Genomic DNA, 18,204 nt, shown 5'->3' on the forward strand with positions numbered 1-18,204 from the left:
TGCATAAGAGTAACCTACAGGATAGGCTCTTGACTCTATTTGAACTCTCTTAGCCACTGAAACCTTATTTTGTTACCTTTCTTTTCCCCTTTTTGGTCAATACCAATAGGTATTCTCAATCCCACAATGCCAGGGCAGGGCTCATTCTTGGGAGTCGTATCCCATGTCGCCAGGGAGATTCACTCCCCTGGGAGTCATGTCCCACGTAAGGGGGGGGAGGGTAAGGAATTTATTTGCAGAGTTGGGCTGGACTCTGTTTTTGGAGAAATCCCATTCCTTCTCTGCATACTTCCTCTCCTTGTGCCAACTGGGAAAGCACATCTGATTTGCAGACCTGACATCCCACTGAGACCAAATGATTGATATTCTCCAGCATCCCTTCTCTAAATAGTTTTCTCTGGCAAGTGTCCAGCAATGCCCACTTTTCCTGGGTGAAGTCTACAGCTTACATGTTTGAAGCTTCATTAACTCCCGTGGTTTGCATTGTTCAATACTTCAGCTGACAACTCTCTTCCTTAGGATTTTCATTCACAACTAGACAAACAGTACATGAGCAAAGGAGAGCTATGGTTGCCATTGCCATCTTGTATTATAGATCTTATTTTAAAGTTTATTTAAAATATAATTTTTAATGATATTTATAATCTACAAAAACACATTTTTTACTTTTCCCCATGTAGTAAGTGACTCACACTGTTTAACTGATTTTAGGTAATATGAAAGGAAAAACATGAATGGTTGAGAAATAAATTTTAAGAAAGACATTTTGTATTGTGTTTTCATCCTAAATGTATATTAAAATGCATAATGAAGTTTAACAATGTGTTACACCATCAAAATAGGTAAAAATTGCCTTCATGACCTGATGTTTATAATTCATGCATCTATATTTAAAAATCAGTTGATTTGTTTTCATAATTTTTGTTTAGTTTCTCTATAGCAAGGGAAAAGAGGTCTCAGCATTTTCCCACAAATACCACCATTTAGGCGTGCTACCCAATAGTTGAATTACCAAACTGGTTAACATTTTTACTGTAATTTTCTCATTTCAGCATTGTGTTTTGACATTTTAAGGGCTGCATGAGAATTTTGATCAAGTGAATACTATTGAAAAATCTACTCAAGAGCAACTTGAGGGAAAGTGGAAGAATTATTATCATGTTTATGACCCTCATGGAGTTCTGGAATTTTGATATCAGTGTTCCCCTAGGTGGACTGCCTTTGAACAATGGTCCATTTCATATGACAGGAAGAAAACAAGTGGAACACTGTGTGGGAAAGAATGTGTATTGGTCAAAACACCAAGATCGTGAGTAGTATTCCATCAATGATAAATGGATCAAACAGTGAAACCAAGAGAACATTCACTTGGTCTCCACCAAGTCCAGTGGAGCTCACTCAAAGCTCACTCCAAGGCTCTCAGTTTCATGTGTTAGTGGGAAATACTAGGTAATCATTGTATGCATTTTTTTTTTAATGGAAAGAGATGCCATTTCTGCCTTTCATCACGCAAAACTCTGTTTATTTCCCCCAACACTTTATTATGAAAAAAGTTAAATGTAGAGAAAAGTTGAGAGAATTGTATAGTGACCAGTCATGTGCCAAATCCAGATTCTACAATCGTTAACATTTTGCTATCCTCACTTTATCACTGATCCATCTCTCTATCTGTCATCCACCAATCCATCTTGCATGTGATGCATTTCCAAGTAAGGTGCAGACATCAGTACACACTTCAGCATATCGTTAACTAGAGTTCAATGTTTGTTTATGTTTTCCTGAAGTGAAGTGTATACACAAATGCTCAAATCCTAAGTGTACCATTTGATAAGTTTTGACAAATGCACACACCTGTTAACCTAATATCCCTTTCAAGATACAGAGCTTTTCCATCACCCCAGAAAGCTCCTCTGGGGTTTTGGATCATCATTTATACATTGCTGCTTCACAGTATCTATCTGGGTATATAATTAAAGAGTCAGTGTTGATTGGTGATAAATGACCACAGAAGCAGTTTCATCACTGTTCAGCACAGAAGCTGGGGAGCCAGTAATTGTAATTCTTGTGTGCTGTTTATATTCTCAGTGTCATGCCAGCTGAAAACAAAGAACGTGCAGGAACTGGAAAGAATAAATAATTGTAGCTAACTTCCATTCAGATACTACATATACTTGTTAAAATATATATGTAAAAGTGGATGCTAAATGCATTCATCTAACTATGCATTTTATCTGAATTTGCAAACATGTTAGCATGGGGCTTGCTTATTTTCTTTCAACTTATACCAGATACTAAGTTCTTTCATTTATAACATTTATCTTTTCCAAAAACTTTGCAACAATATGCCCTCCTGAGTTCATGGCAAAATTAATAATTTTTTTTAAGTTACTGGATTACCATAAGACATTTCTGGCAATGAATATGAACTATAAAGTTGTTTTTTAATTACTGGAGTCAATTTCTAAGAATTCTTTGCAGAATGAATTGGCCTTGGAGTCAGGCATACCTAGGTCCAAATCTTGACTCTGCTAATTATTGGCTACATGACTTTTAGCAAATTGCTTAGTCATTTTGAACCTTGATTGCTCTGTTTATTAAATGAGGACAATGCATCTGCCTCATGGAATTGTTGAGAGGAAAAAAAGTAAAAGCAGTTATCTCAGGTCTTAGCACATATTGTGCACTCGATAAATGTTAGGCAATGTGATTATTTTAAGGTTGGCTCACTAAGAGTTTTGTAGTTTGGAATATTCCTGATAATATTTATAAACCTCAAGAAACAGTGATTGTGTTTTAGGGATCACATATTGTTCAACTAGTTTTTAGTTCCATAAAAGGACAATGTCCCTCCATTTATACTTTTTATTAGTATTTATTAAGAATCAGATTTTAAAAAGCAACAAATTCCCACTAGTGGCTAAAATGAAAAACGTTGACAACAGCGAAAGTTGGTGAGGATCCGAATTAACCAGAATTCTCACACATTGCTGGGGAATGTAAAATGGTACAATCACTTTGGAAAACTTTTTAGGGGTTTCTTAAAAAGTTACACATGTTTGCTTTGGTGATTCTCAAAATGGCAATAATGGCAAGGTTGAGAAATGCTGGTATACTCCATGACCCAACCATTCCACACTAGGTATTTACCCAAGAGTAAACAAAACATAAGCTCACAAAAATATCTTGTAGTAGAATGGTTATAGCAGTTTTATTCACAATAGTCCCAAACTGGAAACAACCTAGCTGTCCACCAATAGTCCACCAATAAGAGAATGGATATTTAAATTGTGGACCATTCATACAATTGCCTGCTACTTAAGAAATAGAAAGGAACAAACTACAGACACATAAAACAACATGGATGACTCTACATAAACATGCCGAGTTGAAAAAGGCTGGGGAAAAAAGTGTATACTATATGATTCAATTTATATAAAATTCTAGAATAGGCAAAACTAATCTATAGTAATAGAAAACAGATCAATGGTTGCTTCTTGAGGGCAGGAGACTGATTTGGAAAGGGCTCAAGGAACTTTCTGGGATATTTGATAGGTTTATGTCAAAACGGGTTGAACAGTACACTTAAGATATGAGCATATCACCGTATGTTAATTATACCTAAGAATTTTGAAATACAAAAAAAAAAAAAAAAAGGAAACCAAGAAAAATCTTTCTCTACTAAACATCTTACCATTGGTTGCCCCTCATCCTCTCCAACACTTATACTTTTAAGCTTTTCTACATTAGCCATTTTGATGGGTGTGTAATGGTATCTCATTGCAGTTTTAATTTGCATTTCCCCAAAGACTAATGAAGTTGAGCAACTTTTCCTGTTTATTGGCCTTTGGATATTGTGCCAGTTTGAATGTATTATGTCCCCCAAAATGCCATTGTCTTTGATGCAGTCTTGTGTTGGCAGATGTATTAGTGTTGATTAGATTATAATTCTTTGAGTGTTTACATGGAGATGCGACACACCCAACTGTAGGTGATAACTCTGATTAGATAATTTCCATGGAGGTGTGGCCCGCCCATTCAGCATGGGCCTTGGTTAGTTTACTAGAGCACTATATAAGCTCAGACAGAAGGAGTGAGCTTGCTACAGCCAAGAGGGACACTTTGAAGAATGCACAGAAGCTATAAATGAGAGACAGTTTGAAGATGGCTGTTGAAAGCAGACTCTTGGTCCAGAGGAGCTAAGAGAGGACAAATGCCCCAAGAGCAACTGAGAGTGATATTTTGAAGAGGAGCTGCGGCCTATAGAGGAATGTTCTGGGAGAAAGCTATTTTGAAACCAGAACTTGGAGCAGACGCCAGCCACGTGCCTTCCCAGCTAATAGAGGTTTTCTGGACACCATTGGCCATACTCCAGTGAAGGTACCTGTTTGTGTTTTACCTTGGACACTTTATGGCCTTAAGACTAACTGTGTAACCAAATAAACCCCCTCTATAAAAGCTGATCCATTTCTGGTGTTTTGCATTCTGGCAGCATTAGCAAACTAGAACACTTAGTAATAGATACATATGACAATGGAATAGAATTGTGAGTTCACAAATAGTCCTGCATATCTATGAACAACTGATTTTCAAAAAGGGTGCCAAGTTGACTATTTGGGGAAGGATAGTCACTCCATAAAATGATGCTGGAAAAAATGGATGTCCACGTGCAAAAGAATGAATTCATACTCCTATTTCACACCATAGAAAATTAACTCAAAATGGATCAATGACCTAAACACAATAGCAAAAAACAAACAAAACAAAACAAAAACCAAAAAAACAAACAACAAAAAAAAAAACTTACGAGAAAACGTGAGAAAATCTCTAGGACATTTTATTTGGCAGTTAACTCTTAGATACGGCACCAAAAGTTCAAACAAAAAAGAAAAAAACAGACAAGTTGGACTCCATCAAAACCAAAACTGTTGTGTATCAAAGGACAGTAGCATCGTTTATTGAAAAGACAGTCCTTTCTCCATTGGTGCATGTCCTGGTGTAAAAACCCAGTATATACATACATACATACATATATATATATATATATATATATATATTTATTTATTTATTTGCATAAATATTTCACTCTACACACAGTTCTATATTCTTCTATTTTCATGCAGTACTTTTGACACATGTAGTCATTAATCTTTTTAAATAGCTTCCTTATATCCTATTATATGTATGTATCATAAATAATTTAATTTCCTTAAAGTAGACATTTAGACTGTTTCCATTTTTGTTGTTGCTATTAACGTGCTGAAATAAACATTTTTCCAAAGTGAATACCAGTTGTCTCATTATTTCCTAAGGATAAATTGCTAGTAGTGGGAATTGCTGGGTTAAAGCGCATGCCTAAATTAAGGTTGCCTTCTGTAAGGTTTATACTGATTTTTACTCCCACCTACAATATATGAACCTGTTTCCCCATAATCTCACCAACAGTGACCATTATTAATCTTTTTAATCTTTGTTTACTGGGTGAAAATAAAATAGATTGTCGTTTGCAATTCCAATTCTTTTAAATATCCTTATTGGCTATTTGGGATTTTTTGGATGGCTTGCTCAAATCTTCGCCCATTTTTCTACTTAAATTATTTGTCTGTTTTATTGGCTTATAATCACTCTTGTATATATAACAAAGTGTCATCTCACAAAGTTTCCTCATTTCGGCCTGTAACCTCACATTATCTTTCGAGGACCAATTTTAACCCAAGCGGGACCGTGAACCAACATCGGCCCAACAGCATTAGAAAGTCTTGGGACAAGCCAGCGACCAAATGGGCGGGGCCAGCGTGTCCCGGCCTGTTAGGGGACCGGGCCAAATTGCACTCAGTCTGCACGCGCAGCTCGCGTTGCTATGGCAGCTGGGTGGGAGGGGTTGGGGGCGGGCTTTTCTTAGCCCTGTTCCCCCGCGGAGAAACAAAACCTGGATTCCCTAAGCTTGGACGCTGCGAGAGTCGCGGCGTGCGTAACGTTGACGCCCGTGACGCCAGCGCGCCTCAAAGGTCGCATGCGCGGAGTATTTGTCAGGGCCCTCGGGCCGCGGTTGGCATCTGTTCCTACTCCCGCTCTTGGTACCTCGAAGGTGGGTCGGGGCCGCAGTCTGGGCCGCCTTCCGGGCCTTGCGCCCGGGGACGCCGCGGATCCAAGGAGCAGCCACCCCGGGGAGCAACCCCGAAAACACAAATGGAGAATGGCTCCCTCGCTGGAGGAGAGCGAATGAAGCGCAGTCTGTCTTGACCCAGTTTCCCTAGGTGGGCGTGAGCGAAGGTTATCAGGCCCGGGTTCCTCTTTCGACTTTCCAGTACCTGAGGTAGGCAGTGGCTAGGACTGAGTTTTCTCCAGGTCAGGGTCTGGGCCGCTCGGATGGAGCTTGGGGCTTATCTTCTACTAGATGAACTTCTACCAGATGTCCTGCGTGCTCCTGGCACAAAGTAAGCGCTTGATACACATTAGCTGATATTTTCACAGTTGCTGGGAGGGGGAGTCGGTGAAAACACTTCTAAAACCCCTTTGTAAGTGTTAATTGGAGAGGTAACAATTGTTGATGGGCTTTTGTAAGTTTTATGTTAGGTCTACGAATTCTGCAGGAATTTCCTTTGTGCCTCCGAGCAGAGGACTACATAACTTCCTTCCCGAACCTGCAAAATAAGAATTATAATACTGACCCACCTAGCAGAATTGTGATGCCACAAAGCTCTGTGGAGTGCTTAATGAAACAGAGGAACATACAGTGGAAGATTTTTCTGTGCTCTGTAAATCACATGCGTTTTTTTGTTTGTTTTTTAAAGTCACGCATTGAAGTGCTTGGAGTGAAGTTGGAATGCATTGTTATGACTTATATTCAGAAGCTGATCAAAAAAGTTGTGGCCTTTCTGACGTATCCATTCATTTATTCAGGAATACTTACTGAGTGCTTACGGTGTATTCAACACTGTTCTAACATCTTGGACACTGTTCTAACATCTTGGAATGATATATGAGTAAAGAAAACCGTTGAAGATCCCTTCCCTTGTGAGGCTTACATCCTAGTTTAGTTTGAGGAAGACAAACAATAAACAGTAAAATAAGTAATTTCTATGTTAGAAGTAAATAAGTGGCTTGGTGAAAAAAAAAAAACAAGAGGCATGGGAGTGCAAAATGCAATTTTAAATAAGAGTGTCAGGGTAGGCTTCACGGAGGAAATTTCCTTCAAGTGAGCAAATACTTGAAGTAGATACCTGGGGGAAGAGCGTTCCAGGAAGAGAGGCCAGCTAATGCAAAGGCTTTAAGGTTAGAATACGCCTGCTGTTTTCAGGCCTATGTGCCTTGGGCAGTGTGAGTAGGGGGGTGGTGGTAAAAGGAAAAAGGTTGGAGATGAAGGGTGGAGCTGGAGGGCAGAAGTCTTGTAGGGAGGGCCCTGTGGGCTACTGTAAGAACTCTGGTATTTACTTTGAGTGAAATGGGGAGCCATTGCAAGGTTTTGAGCAGAGCAGTGACACAATCTAGATTTTATACTGTTACTCTAGTCAGGATGTTTCAGAGTAGACTGTATGAGATAAGGATACAAACAATTAGAAGGGTGTGGTAGTAATCCAAGAGAGAGTTGGCACTGTCCACAATTAGGAGTCTGTGGTTGTGGAGGGAACTAAGAAAGGTTGAAGGTCGCCTTACTTGGAGGTAGTGAGGGGTGGTTGGATTCTGGATATTTGATAGTGTGAAACATGATGTTTGGGTAAGTACATGTACAGTCGTGGATTGTCAATCTAAACATTATTCACCATAATTCATAATTTTGGTCTCTGTACCACAGCTAAGGTAGAGTCAGGAAGAACAGTGGAGTGTCATGAGTCCTGTAGTTCTCATATGAAAAACTAAAGCATTGGTGAGACTTAAGAGCTTAACTATAGGCATTAATTAGTTTGTGAAGTTAGTGACTAAAGTCAGACCTTTTTCAAAGTAGCTGTGATTGAAATCTTAACATGGTTGTAGAGTTTCCAATAAGAACAGTGTGAATTAAGACAGACGAATTTATTGTAATAAACTTTTATTTGACCATATATAGGACTGTAGTAAATATAGAAATGCCTCCTTTTTGCCTTCATCAGAAATATGTCTAAATATAACTTCTAATAGTAAGAAATAATTGATCTAAGGTAAGAAAAAAATACTGATGGAAAATGATGACAGTGAACCTCCATTTACATGTAATTTGTAAATTGTTAAATTACTGACAAAAGATTAAGAAGTAGTTGTTATTTCAAGGAGCTTACAAACTAGTAAACAGTTTTGTAAGTAAACATAAAATAAGAAAGGATGAAAAAAGTGCTAAAAGAGCAATATAAAGTAAATGCTAGTGGAATGAAGCCATCTGGATACTATTGTATTTATTGTGGCAGTACCTCACCTTTATTAATCATCAAATATTAGCTTTTTGTGAGATGGTGATGTAGTTATCAATTTTTTCATGTTGAACAAATTTAGATTTATTTGAAAGCTGGTTTATAGAATCCATTGAATATGGTAAATAAATGCAAAATTCATGAACTAGAGCACTTGTTGATTAACACTGTACTGACAGGTACCTTGTAATACTCATTGCTCTCTCTGGTGGAATTTAGAACTTTCCAACACTTTGCCATTAAGCTGTGCTCCTTTCTCTTGTGTCCTTTTCCCTCTCTAGGGGATAAATGTTTTTGGTTTGCAGTGCTAGAACACAGAATGTTGGGTGACTGTAATTTGTATATTCAGTAAGGATATTTCTTCAGTTTAAAATTCTATCAAATTATTAAGTTTTGGTGCCAAGAAAAATAATGTTTTGTAGTGTAATCATGGGGCTTAGAAACTTTAGTTTGTGGTTGAATGACCAAACCAAATGACGCAGGAATCTGTAGTTTAGATACATACCAAGGGGAAACATAGGTCACTTTTATCACCAATTAGAAGGAGGCTAACCAATCAGGTAAAGCACAGTATCTAGGCAGTGTGGTAATGAGTGTTAGTTGGTGGCCCATAAGATGATTGGTACTCCCAAAATGCATGTCTTAGCAAGAGAGTAAAAGCTGTACAGAGGCTGTATTCAGCAATCCTGATAGGATGGTGAATAGCTGGTGTCAGGCCTGGTAGCAGGACCATCTCTGAGTTCAGATGCAGTACCCCTGCCTGGAAGAAGGTGAGGTGCGGAAGGAACTAAGAAAAGTTGGTCACCTGTAGGAACTTAATCAAAGTTCATGTGCGGAGATGAATCTGTGTGTGTGTGTGTGTGTGTGAAGTCATGTGGGTGGTATCACAGCCATGGGTAAAGGGAATTTTGAGGGTACTCTGATAATAGGAGCTACCATTCACTGATGAATATTCTTTGGTATATGTTTTAATATATGCTAGTGTGGTCTATCCTCATTTTAACAAAATGATAATATCTCAATTTTTTTAAATAAAAAGAAACAGACTGAGAGATGTAAAGTAATTTACCCAAGGCCATTTATTAAGTTGTAAGTGGCAGAGCTGGAATTTGAACCCAGGTCTGTCAGATACCAAAGCCTATGCTCTTTCTATATTCCAAATGCTTCATTATGTAACAGAGTGTGCTGACATTAGCTTTCTCATTTTGTGGAATTTGTCATGAATGTGATCACATTTGCTGTTGATGAGATTTCACTCACTAGTAAATGATTCATTTAATTATGTGTTTTCTTTTCCTAGATTTTAATTTATTTTGAAAATGAGTAAGTGCAGAAAGCCTCCAGTTCATCAGATAGCAAGTTCTGAGATGTTTAGCCCAGATGTTCTTGCTGACATTTTTGAACTCTTTACCAAGAATTTTTCTTATGGTAAGCCGCTTAATAATGAGTGGCAGTTACCAGATGCCAGTGAGATTTACACCTGTGACCACACGGAATTTAATGCATTTCTTGATTTGAAGAGCTCTCTAAATGAAGTAAAAAACTTACTGAGTGATAAGAAACTGGATGAGTGGCATGAACACACTGCCTTCACTAATAAAGCTGGAAAAATAATTTCTCATGTGAGAAAGTCTGTGAATGCTGAACTTTGTACTCAAGCATGGTGTAAGTTTCATGAGATTTTGTGCAGCTTTCCACTTATTCCACAGGAAGCTTTTCAGAATGGAAAACTGAATTCTCTACACCTTTGTGAAGCTCCTGGAGCTTTTATAGCTAGTCTCAATCATTACTTAAAATCCCATAGGTTTCCCTGTGATTGGAGTTGGATAGCGAATACTCTGAATCCATACCATGAAGCAAATGATAATCTTATGATGATTATGGATGACCGGCTTATTGCAAATACCTTGCGTTGGTGGTACTTTGGCCCAGATAACACTGGTGATATCATGACCCTGAACTATCTGACTGGACTTCAGAATTTCCTAAGCAGCATGGCTACCATTCACTTGATCACTGCAGATGGGAGTTTTGATTGTCAAGGAAACCCAGGTGAACAAGAAGCTTTAGTCTCTTCTTTGCATTACTGTGAAGTTGTCACTGCTCTGACAACTCTTGGAGTTGGTGGTTCTTTTGTTCTGAAGATGTTTACTTTGTTTGAACATTGTTCTATAAATCTGATGTACCTGCTGAACTGTTCTTTTGACCAAGTTTGTGTTTTCAAGCCTGCTACTAGCAAGGCAGGAAACTCAGAAGTCTATGTGATATGTCTCCACTATAAGGGACAAGAGGCCATTTGTCCTCTGTTAACTAAGATGATGCTGAATTTTGGGACTGAAATGACCAGAAAAGCTCTTTTCCCCCATCATGTGATTCCTGAATCTTTTCTTAAAAGACATGAAGAATGCTGTGTGTTCTTTCATAAATATCAGCTAGAGACTATTTCTGAGAACATTCGCCTGTTTGAGTTCATGGGAAAAGAGGAACAAGCAAAGCTGCATAATTTAAGGAACTGTGCTGTACAATATTTCATGCAAAAGTTTCAACTGAAGCCTCTTTCCAGAAATAATTGGCTAGTAAAAAAATCTAGTATTGGTTGTAGTACAAATACAAAATGGTTTGGGCAGAGGAACAGGTATTTTAAAACCTATAATGAGAGGAAGATGCTGGAAACCCTTTCATGGAAAGATAAAGTGGCTAAAGGATACTTTAATAGTTGGGCTGAGGAACATGCTGAATATCATCCTCAGCAAAGTTCTCTTTTGGAAGGGACAGTTTCCAATCTTGAGTGTCAATTATGGCATGTCTTAGAGGGAAAGAAATTGCTGAAGGTAAAGTGTTCTCCTTTCTGTGATGGTGAAATTTTAAAAACTCTTAATGAAGCAATTGAAAAGTCATTAGGAGGAGCTCTGAATTTGGATTCTAAGTTTAGGCCAAAACAACACTGTTGTTGTTGTCATGTTTTTTCTGAAGAACTGATATTTTCTGAGTTGTTTAGCCTTATCAAGTGCCTTCAGGATGAGCAGGTTGTAGGACCCAGCGACCAAATAAAGTGCCTGATTGTGGGTTTGCCGACTCGCCATGATATCAAAATGCACATACCATTGGAAGTTCGATTCCTTGAATCTCCTGAACTCATGAATTTCACCTGTTCATTGCTTCACGATGGAGACCCAGTTTACCAGCAGTTATTTTTGGACTGCCTTCTGTGTTCATTACAGCAGCTTCATACAGGAGATGCTATGATTTTGCCTGTACTTTCTTGTTTCACAAGATTTATGGCCGGTTTGATCTTTGTGCTCCACAGCTGTTTTAGATTTATCACATTTTCTTGTCCCACATCCTCTGAGTCCCTCAGGAGTTGTGCAGTCCTGCTGTGTGTTGGTTATCAGGACCTTCCGAATCCAGTTTTCCACCGTCTGCAGAATGTGAATGAATTGTTGAGCACCATGCTCAACTCTGATGCACCCCAGCAGGTTTTACAGTTTGTGCCGATGGAGGTGCTCCTTAAGGGGGCACTACTTGATTTTTTGTGGGATTTGAATGCTGCCATTGGTAAAAGGCATTTGCATTTGATTATTCAAGGAGAGAGAGAAGAGATCATCAGCGGCCTTCAGTTATGAAATTGAGCATTTCCTTTCTGGGATTCACTTTGACTTCTTAGAGTTTCCGGTGTTATTTCGTCCCTTTGCTCTATGGGTTTAAAACCTCAGAAGTTTCATTTTAGGGAAAGGCCAGTTTTTGCATCAATCAAAGTTTCATCAATTCTGGAAAACCACTAGCTAGTTCTGACCTATGGGATATTTACGCCCACAGGCATAGGGTTCTTCCACATGCTGGAAACTACGCAGTGAAAATATTCAACCTATAAATATGAGATGTGTTTATATGCTTGGGGGCAGACACAACCATGCTTGCGTATGCAGTTTAGTTGGTCTTATTTATCTACTTAAGAGTTGAACCTTGTGCCTTCATTCAGATTTTTCCAACTAGTTTCCTCTCAACAGACTCTTATTTCCAAATGACTCAATGGCTAATGCCGTTAATGAATTGATGTAGGTCGTTGATAAAAGGAGGTGAGTTACTCCTCAGCAACACTGACTTCCTTTAACACTTAACATGCCAGTTGTGGATTTCAGGGAATTCAACTTGCCAGATTAGGCTGTTGACCCAGTTTGCTTTTATGGTTCTAATGAAGCTAGTGTGTTTTATGAATATTTTACTAACCACAACCATCCAACCAAAAGGGATATCAGGACAACTTGAAACCAAAGATCATGTTTAAAACAATGGAAAATAGTTTCCTGAGTCTAATACACTCCTGTATCATGAAAAGCTTCATTTAGCAATGATGTAGTTATTTTTAACTTCCAGGAAATTATTTGTGAACTAAAAGATTTTTTTTCTAATTATAAAATAATGTTTATGGCCTCATAGTGGGGGCATATGAATGTGATGAACATTGTGGATACTGAAGAAAAACTTTTAACACATTCAGAATGATGGTTCAGCATTTTAAAAATTTTAATCTTGACTAATTGTCTTTTTCAATATGAAAGTAACTCTTTACCAGTAAGATTGGCCATGAAATGATTATTTTATCAGTTACATTTTTATTTCTTTGGAATTGTATGTATTTTACAGAGTAATATGAGCTTTTCTGATAAACTGTATGGAAGAAATCTCCACTACCTTGAAGTTCCACAAGATGGAGAATATTTATATTCTCGTATGCACATTTAAGGCATTTTTGTTAGTTATATGATGTATTCTCTGATGTATTTTGTTGATATATATATTAATCTGAAATTTTTTCATGTTCTTTGCTATTTTGAGTTCCATTATAAATTCGCGAATAAAGTCATTAGCACAAAAATTTTGTTTTCATCTTTCCTTTTTTAAAGAGTCATGGGGGAAGTTAAAAATATAACTTGGAAACAGACTGTTTTTTAATTGAATGGGAGGTAACATTCCTTCGTTTCCTCTAATTTATATTCATTAAAATTTAGTCTTTAATATTGTGATATTTATGGAAGATCTTCAGGAAAGAAATTAAATACTTAAGGGGGAGTATGTGTAGGTTTAGTTCTTGGCAGGGTGAGTATGGAGGCCGAGATACATTTCTGAAGGAAATCTGGTTTCTTACCAGTGTCTTCGTGGAAGAAGTTCCAGTTGTGTAATGATAGAAATCTGATAGAAATTGGTTACCAAGGGAGAACGGAAAACCATTTTGTCAGGCAGTGCTATGTACTTAGTAGTCTTTGTGTCTTGATAGGTTCAGATCAATATAATATGCAGTTTATTTTTACTTATTTTTGCCATTTGATTAGAAGTTTGAAAGTCTAGGTCCAGAGTCCAGTGTTAAAACTTTCTTTGAAGCCCTTCAAGTAAGTACTGAATGCTTTTTTTAACACCAATCTATATTGGAATATATAATATACTGGAGTATACCAGAATATATTTTGGTTTTTAACATGCCTTTTTAAGTCAATTGAAAATGTTTTTATATAAGAGTTTTAATTTGTGCTGCTTTTTGAAACTTAGTAGTTGGGAAATTTAAACTTCATGAATGTGTTTCCTTACAAACTTTGGTAAGAAAGATGTGTTAGAAATTTAATTTCTTCAACATGAATTTTTATTCTCCCTAAGCAACAATTCAGGTTTATATTTTAGTGAGAGCTTTTGTGTGATACCTAATGTCATTTAAATATTTAAATTCATTGGAAATATCTTTAGTGAAAAAATTTAAAATCTCAATTTATGGATTTTACTCCTATCTTTGAAATTGTTTTTTGTTTAATGAGATTTTTTTTTTCTCCCTACTCCAAAGATCTTGGACGGAAATGAAAACACGATTAAAATATTAGAAGAGATGAAAAAACGTGTTTGTTTTACCGATCTTTGGTGAGAATACAAAGTCTTTAAAAGTATTTAAACCTCATTTGTTATTTCCAGGTGAGATCATTAATTAGTTTTTAAATTACAGTGCTCTGATGAGGAGATATGAAATCATTTAATCCCTCATGCTTTTAGAAATGAAAATGTTGATTTCAAACTCAAATGAAATCTTATTTTCCATGTTTTCAATACTTGCTTCCTTGATTTTAAAAAAAACGATACTTTATTTAGTTTATTTTTGTTTTCTAAGGTTAAATAGGACTTTTTTAGTTTTGTGTCAGTTTTTATAATTGTTTTAAAGAATAAATGATTATTTTTGTAAAAACTGTATGCTTATAAAGATATAAAGCAAAGCAAAAAAGATTTTCTGTTAATTATTATGTTCTAAAAAATTAAAACTTTTAAGTATGCCAGTATACTTGGATCTTATTTCCTGTGTAATCTGTTTAATATAATTTGAACAAAACTTAGACTTAATGTATTATCCTCCATTAAAATGATGACAAATTAAAATTATAAGTGGTATAGATGTGCAAGGCCTGGCTCAGAATTTAATTCCACAATTGCTATTGAAAAGAAAGGCTAGTTCTTTGATAATAGGCCCCCTCCTTTTTTTTTTTAACTAGACTTACTTTAAGAGCAGAACCAACTACAGAACAAAAATTTCAACATTCCCTAGTGAATTATCACTTGGATGGTAAACATTTTTTAGGGTTGGTCTAATGGGCCAAGTAACAAGTAAACTAAAAGCCAGATGGTACATACAGTAGTTCATAGTATGTAAGTATGTTTTAGGACATGTAATTAAAACAATAATCCTAAAAATAGGTTTATAGTGAGTTGCTGCTTATGGTTTGGGGTTCTAATCAATGTACTCTTTAGATAAAAAGTTGTATAAAATTGCAGTTTTTGGATAAGGAGTTTTTTTCTTTAATGTTCTTACTAAATCTCTTTAGTATTTGTTTCTCTACATTTTTCTCATTTTTGGACAATGCAGAAAATGAAGGTAACTAATCTTTAAGTACAAGTTTATACTGGAAGAATTTGGGAAGAGGTGAAGCCTCTTGATAACCACAGATGGGTGAAGATGTCAGCTGTTTTTGATTAGTGAAAAGATTTAGAAATCGTCACTAAGCCTAGATTAGCATTTAATTTCACTCAACTGAAAATTTATTTAAAAGTCCAATCTGCTTGTGTTCACATGTAGATTGGGAACCTATTTACAGCTGGTACTTAGTTAATGTTTCTCTAATTTTCTGTAGCTCTTGATCTTTTTGTCTTTCCAGAGTAAAGGTACTTAACATAATAGCTCAACTAGGTGTAGTCATTCTGGGTTCATTTAGATCAAGTGCAACAGTGTCTGTTTTAGCCTGTTAATGGAATTTAATATTTAAAATTGTAGCTGTACTATGGGTTTACGGCTTAAATTTTATTGTTGTGATATAATAAAGGAAAACATTTGCAAACATTGTTCTTTTACCCCAAACTAGTTGGATACATTGTATTGAAAAGATATTTTTATTAAAATGATTCTACAGATCTTTGTATCCCTATATTTGTGGATAAACATCTATTTCATTTGCATGTGTATCTGCATTTTATTTTGCCATTTAATATTGCACGGACACCAAATTATTTCACTGGGCAAGACAGATGTCCTTTTTCTGTCTACTTTTGAGAGTTTCTCCACAATTGCATGCATATTAGACTAGCTGAGGAGAATTCAAACAAGCATACACGAGACACAGACTTGGCCGCTGGTGGCGGCGGCGGCAGCTGTCTCCCACTAAGCTCCAGACAAAACCCCAATTCCGAAATAGGTTGTGGGCGGAAGGCACGGAGGATTGGCTCCCACCCGGGACCCCCACCACCCTGGGGCGGCCGGCCCGAAGGCACTATGAGCCAGGTGCTGGGGAAGCCACAGCCGGAGGATGACGACGACAACGACGACGAGGAGGATGAGCTGGTGGGGCTAGCAGACTACCGGGATGGGCCGGACTCCGACGCGATCCCTCCAGCACTGAGGTGAAGCCAAGAATCTTGCTCATGGGACTGAGAAGAAGTGGCAAGACATCTATTTGGAAAGCTGTCTTTCACAAAATGTCTCCCAATAAAACCCTGTTCCTGGAGAGCACTAATAAGAAATGCCGGGAAGATGTTTCCAACAGCTCGTTTGTTAATTTTCAGATTTGGGACTTCCCAGGGCAGGTTGACTTTTTTGACCCTACATTTGACTGAGATAATCTTCAGGGGAACAGGAGCACTGATATTTGTCATTGACTCCCAGGACGATTACATGGAAACCCTGCCCAGGCTCCACCTCATGGTGACCTGCGCCTACAAAATCAACACTGACATCAATTTTGAGGTATTTATTCATAAAGTGGACTGCCTCTCAGTGACCACAAAATTGAAACCCAAAGAGAGATTCACCAGAGGGCAAATGATGACCTTGCAGATGCTGGACTAGAAAAAATTCACCTCAGCTTTTATCTGACAAGCATTTATGGTCATTCAATATTTGAAGCTTTTAGCAAAGTGGTTCAAAACTGATTCCATAACTCCCAACCCTGAAGAATTTGCTGAACATCTTTATGTCAAATTCCGGAATTGAAAAGGCATTTCTCTTTGATGTTGTTAGCAAAATTTATATTGCAACTGATAGTACCCCGGTGGACATGCAAACGTATGAACTCTGCTGTGATATGACAGATGTAGTGATTGACATCTCTTGTATTTATGGTCTCAAACAAGATGGAGCAGGAACCTCCTATGACAAGGAATCAACTGATTATAAAGCTGAATAACACAGCAGTTCTTTATTTAAAAGAGGTGACAAAGTTCCTGGCTTTTGTTTGCTTTGTCAGAGAGGAAAGCTTTGAAAGAAAAGGGCTTATTGACTATAATTTTCACTGCTTCCGGAAAGCCATCCATGAAGTATTTGAGGTGAGAATGAAAGTGGTGAAATCACGAAAGGTTCGGAATCAGCTGCAGAAGTAAAAAGGAGCCACCCCTAATGGGACCCCTAGAGTGCTTCTGTAGGTGAGGTTTCAGCAACATCTTTTGAAATGAGATCTTTATGAGGCTGCTGCGCTGCATTGCACTACAGAAGAGGAAGGAGTTGACATGACATGGATCTGTAAAAAAAAAAATGTTCCTGCAACCCACTCAATCTTCTCTTTTTTAAATAAAGTAAGCACTTTGAAGCAAAAACTTGTATATTAACAATAAAGTGAAATCCACTGTAATTTCATTATACAAATGTAAACTTTTTTGGTCTGTAGTAAGAAAAATCACATATAAGAACTGCCAGGAACTGTACATATTTTGCACTTTCTCACGGTTTTTTCCTCATTGAACTGAACTTTGATAAAACTACTTTTCTAAGCTTTTTTCTGTACTTGGTGTCAAGGACATGCATATTGTAGTCTGTATATATAAGGCAATCAGAAGTTAAAAAATGATACGTCGACAGTGACTTTTTAGAAACATGGGAATATTTGCTACCAGTTATTTAAAAGAAAACATTTTTCAGTGGAACTGGAACAAACTGGGGCAGCAAGCTCCAGTAGCAATAAGAACTGTCCTGTTTATAATGGTGTAAACAGGAGTTTTGTAGAATAATATTAGCACCGAACTTATTTAAAAATTTCCATAACCATGGCAGTGCTTCCCTATTCAACAGTTTTTACAAAGCTCTTTACCTCAACACACATCTCTATAGTCACTTGATACAGAGAGGTTGTTTCTTTTTGCTGCATTACTGCTTTTTTGAACCTTTAGGACCAGATTTCTAAAATACTGCTGACCATTGTAGAGAAATGAGTGTTGGTGAAATGCAGGGTTTCTGGAGGGTTTTCTGTACCTGGATCAGGAGCAAAAGAAACGTCAGAGGCCAGGAAGTTTCACAAATGTAAGTGATTGG

General features: G+C 37.2%; 1 protein-coding gene and 1 pseudogene across 2 annotated transcripts; both read left to right on the plus strand.

The window, feature by feature from the left end:
* The first annotated feature begins 6,042 nt into the window (after nucleotides 1-6,042).
* On the plus strand, nucleotides 6,043-13,858 carry CMTR2 (cap methyltransferase 2). Of its 2 annotated transcripts, none has more exons than XM_037815854.1 (2): nucleotides 6,043-6,434; nucleotides 9,682-13,858. In XM_037815854.1, the coding sequence occupies exon 2, from the start codon at nucleotides 9,701-9,703 to the stop codon at nucleotides 12,002-12,004; it is 2,304 nt and encodes a 767-aa protein (XP_037671782.1). In that variant the 5' UTR covers nucleotides 6,043-6,434; nucleotides 9,682-9,700; the 3' UTR covers nucleotides 12,005-13,858. The 2 variants fall into 2 exon arrangements, with proteins under 2 accessions (XP_037671782.1, XP_037671783.1); XM_037815855.1 differs by having other exon boundaries at nucleotides 6,043-6,313.
* Nucleotides 13,859-15,867: 2,009 nt separating this feature from the next.
* Nucleotides 15,868-17,321, plus strand: LOC119518861 (annotated as a pseudogene).
* Nucleotides 17,322-18,204: the final 883 nt, after the last annotated feature.

This window comes from Choloepus didactylus, chromosome 22 (assembly GCF_015220235.1).
Source record: "Choloepus didactylus isolate mChoDid1 chromosome 22, mChoDid1.pri, whole genome shotgun sequence".
Lineage (NCBI taxonomy): Eukaryota > Metazoa > Chordata > Mammalia > Pilosa > Megalonychidae > Choloepus > Choloepus didactylus.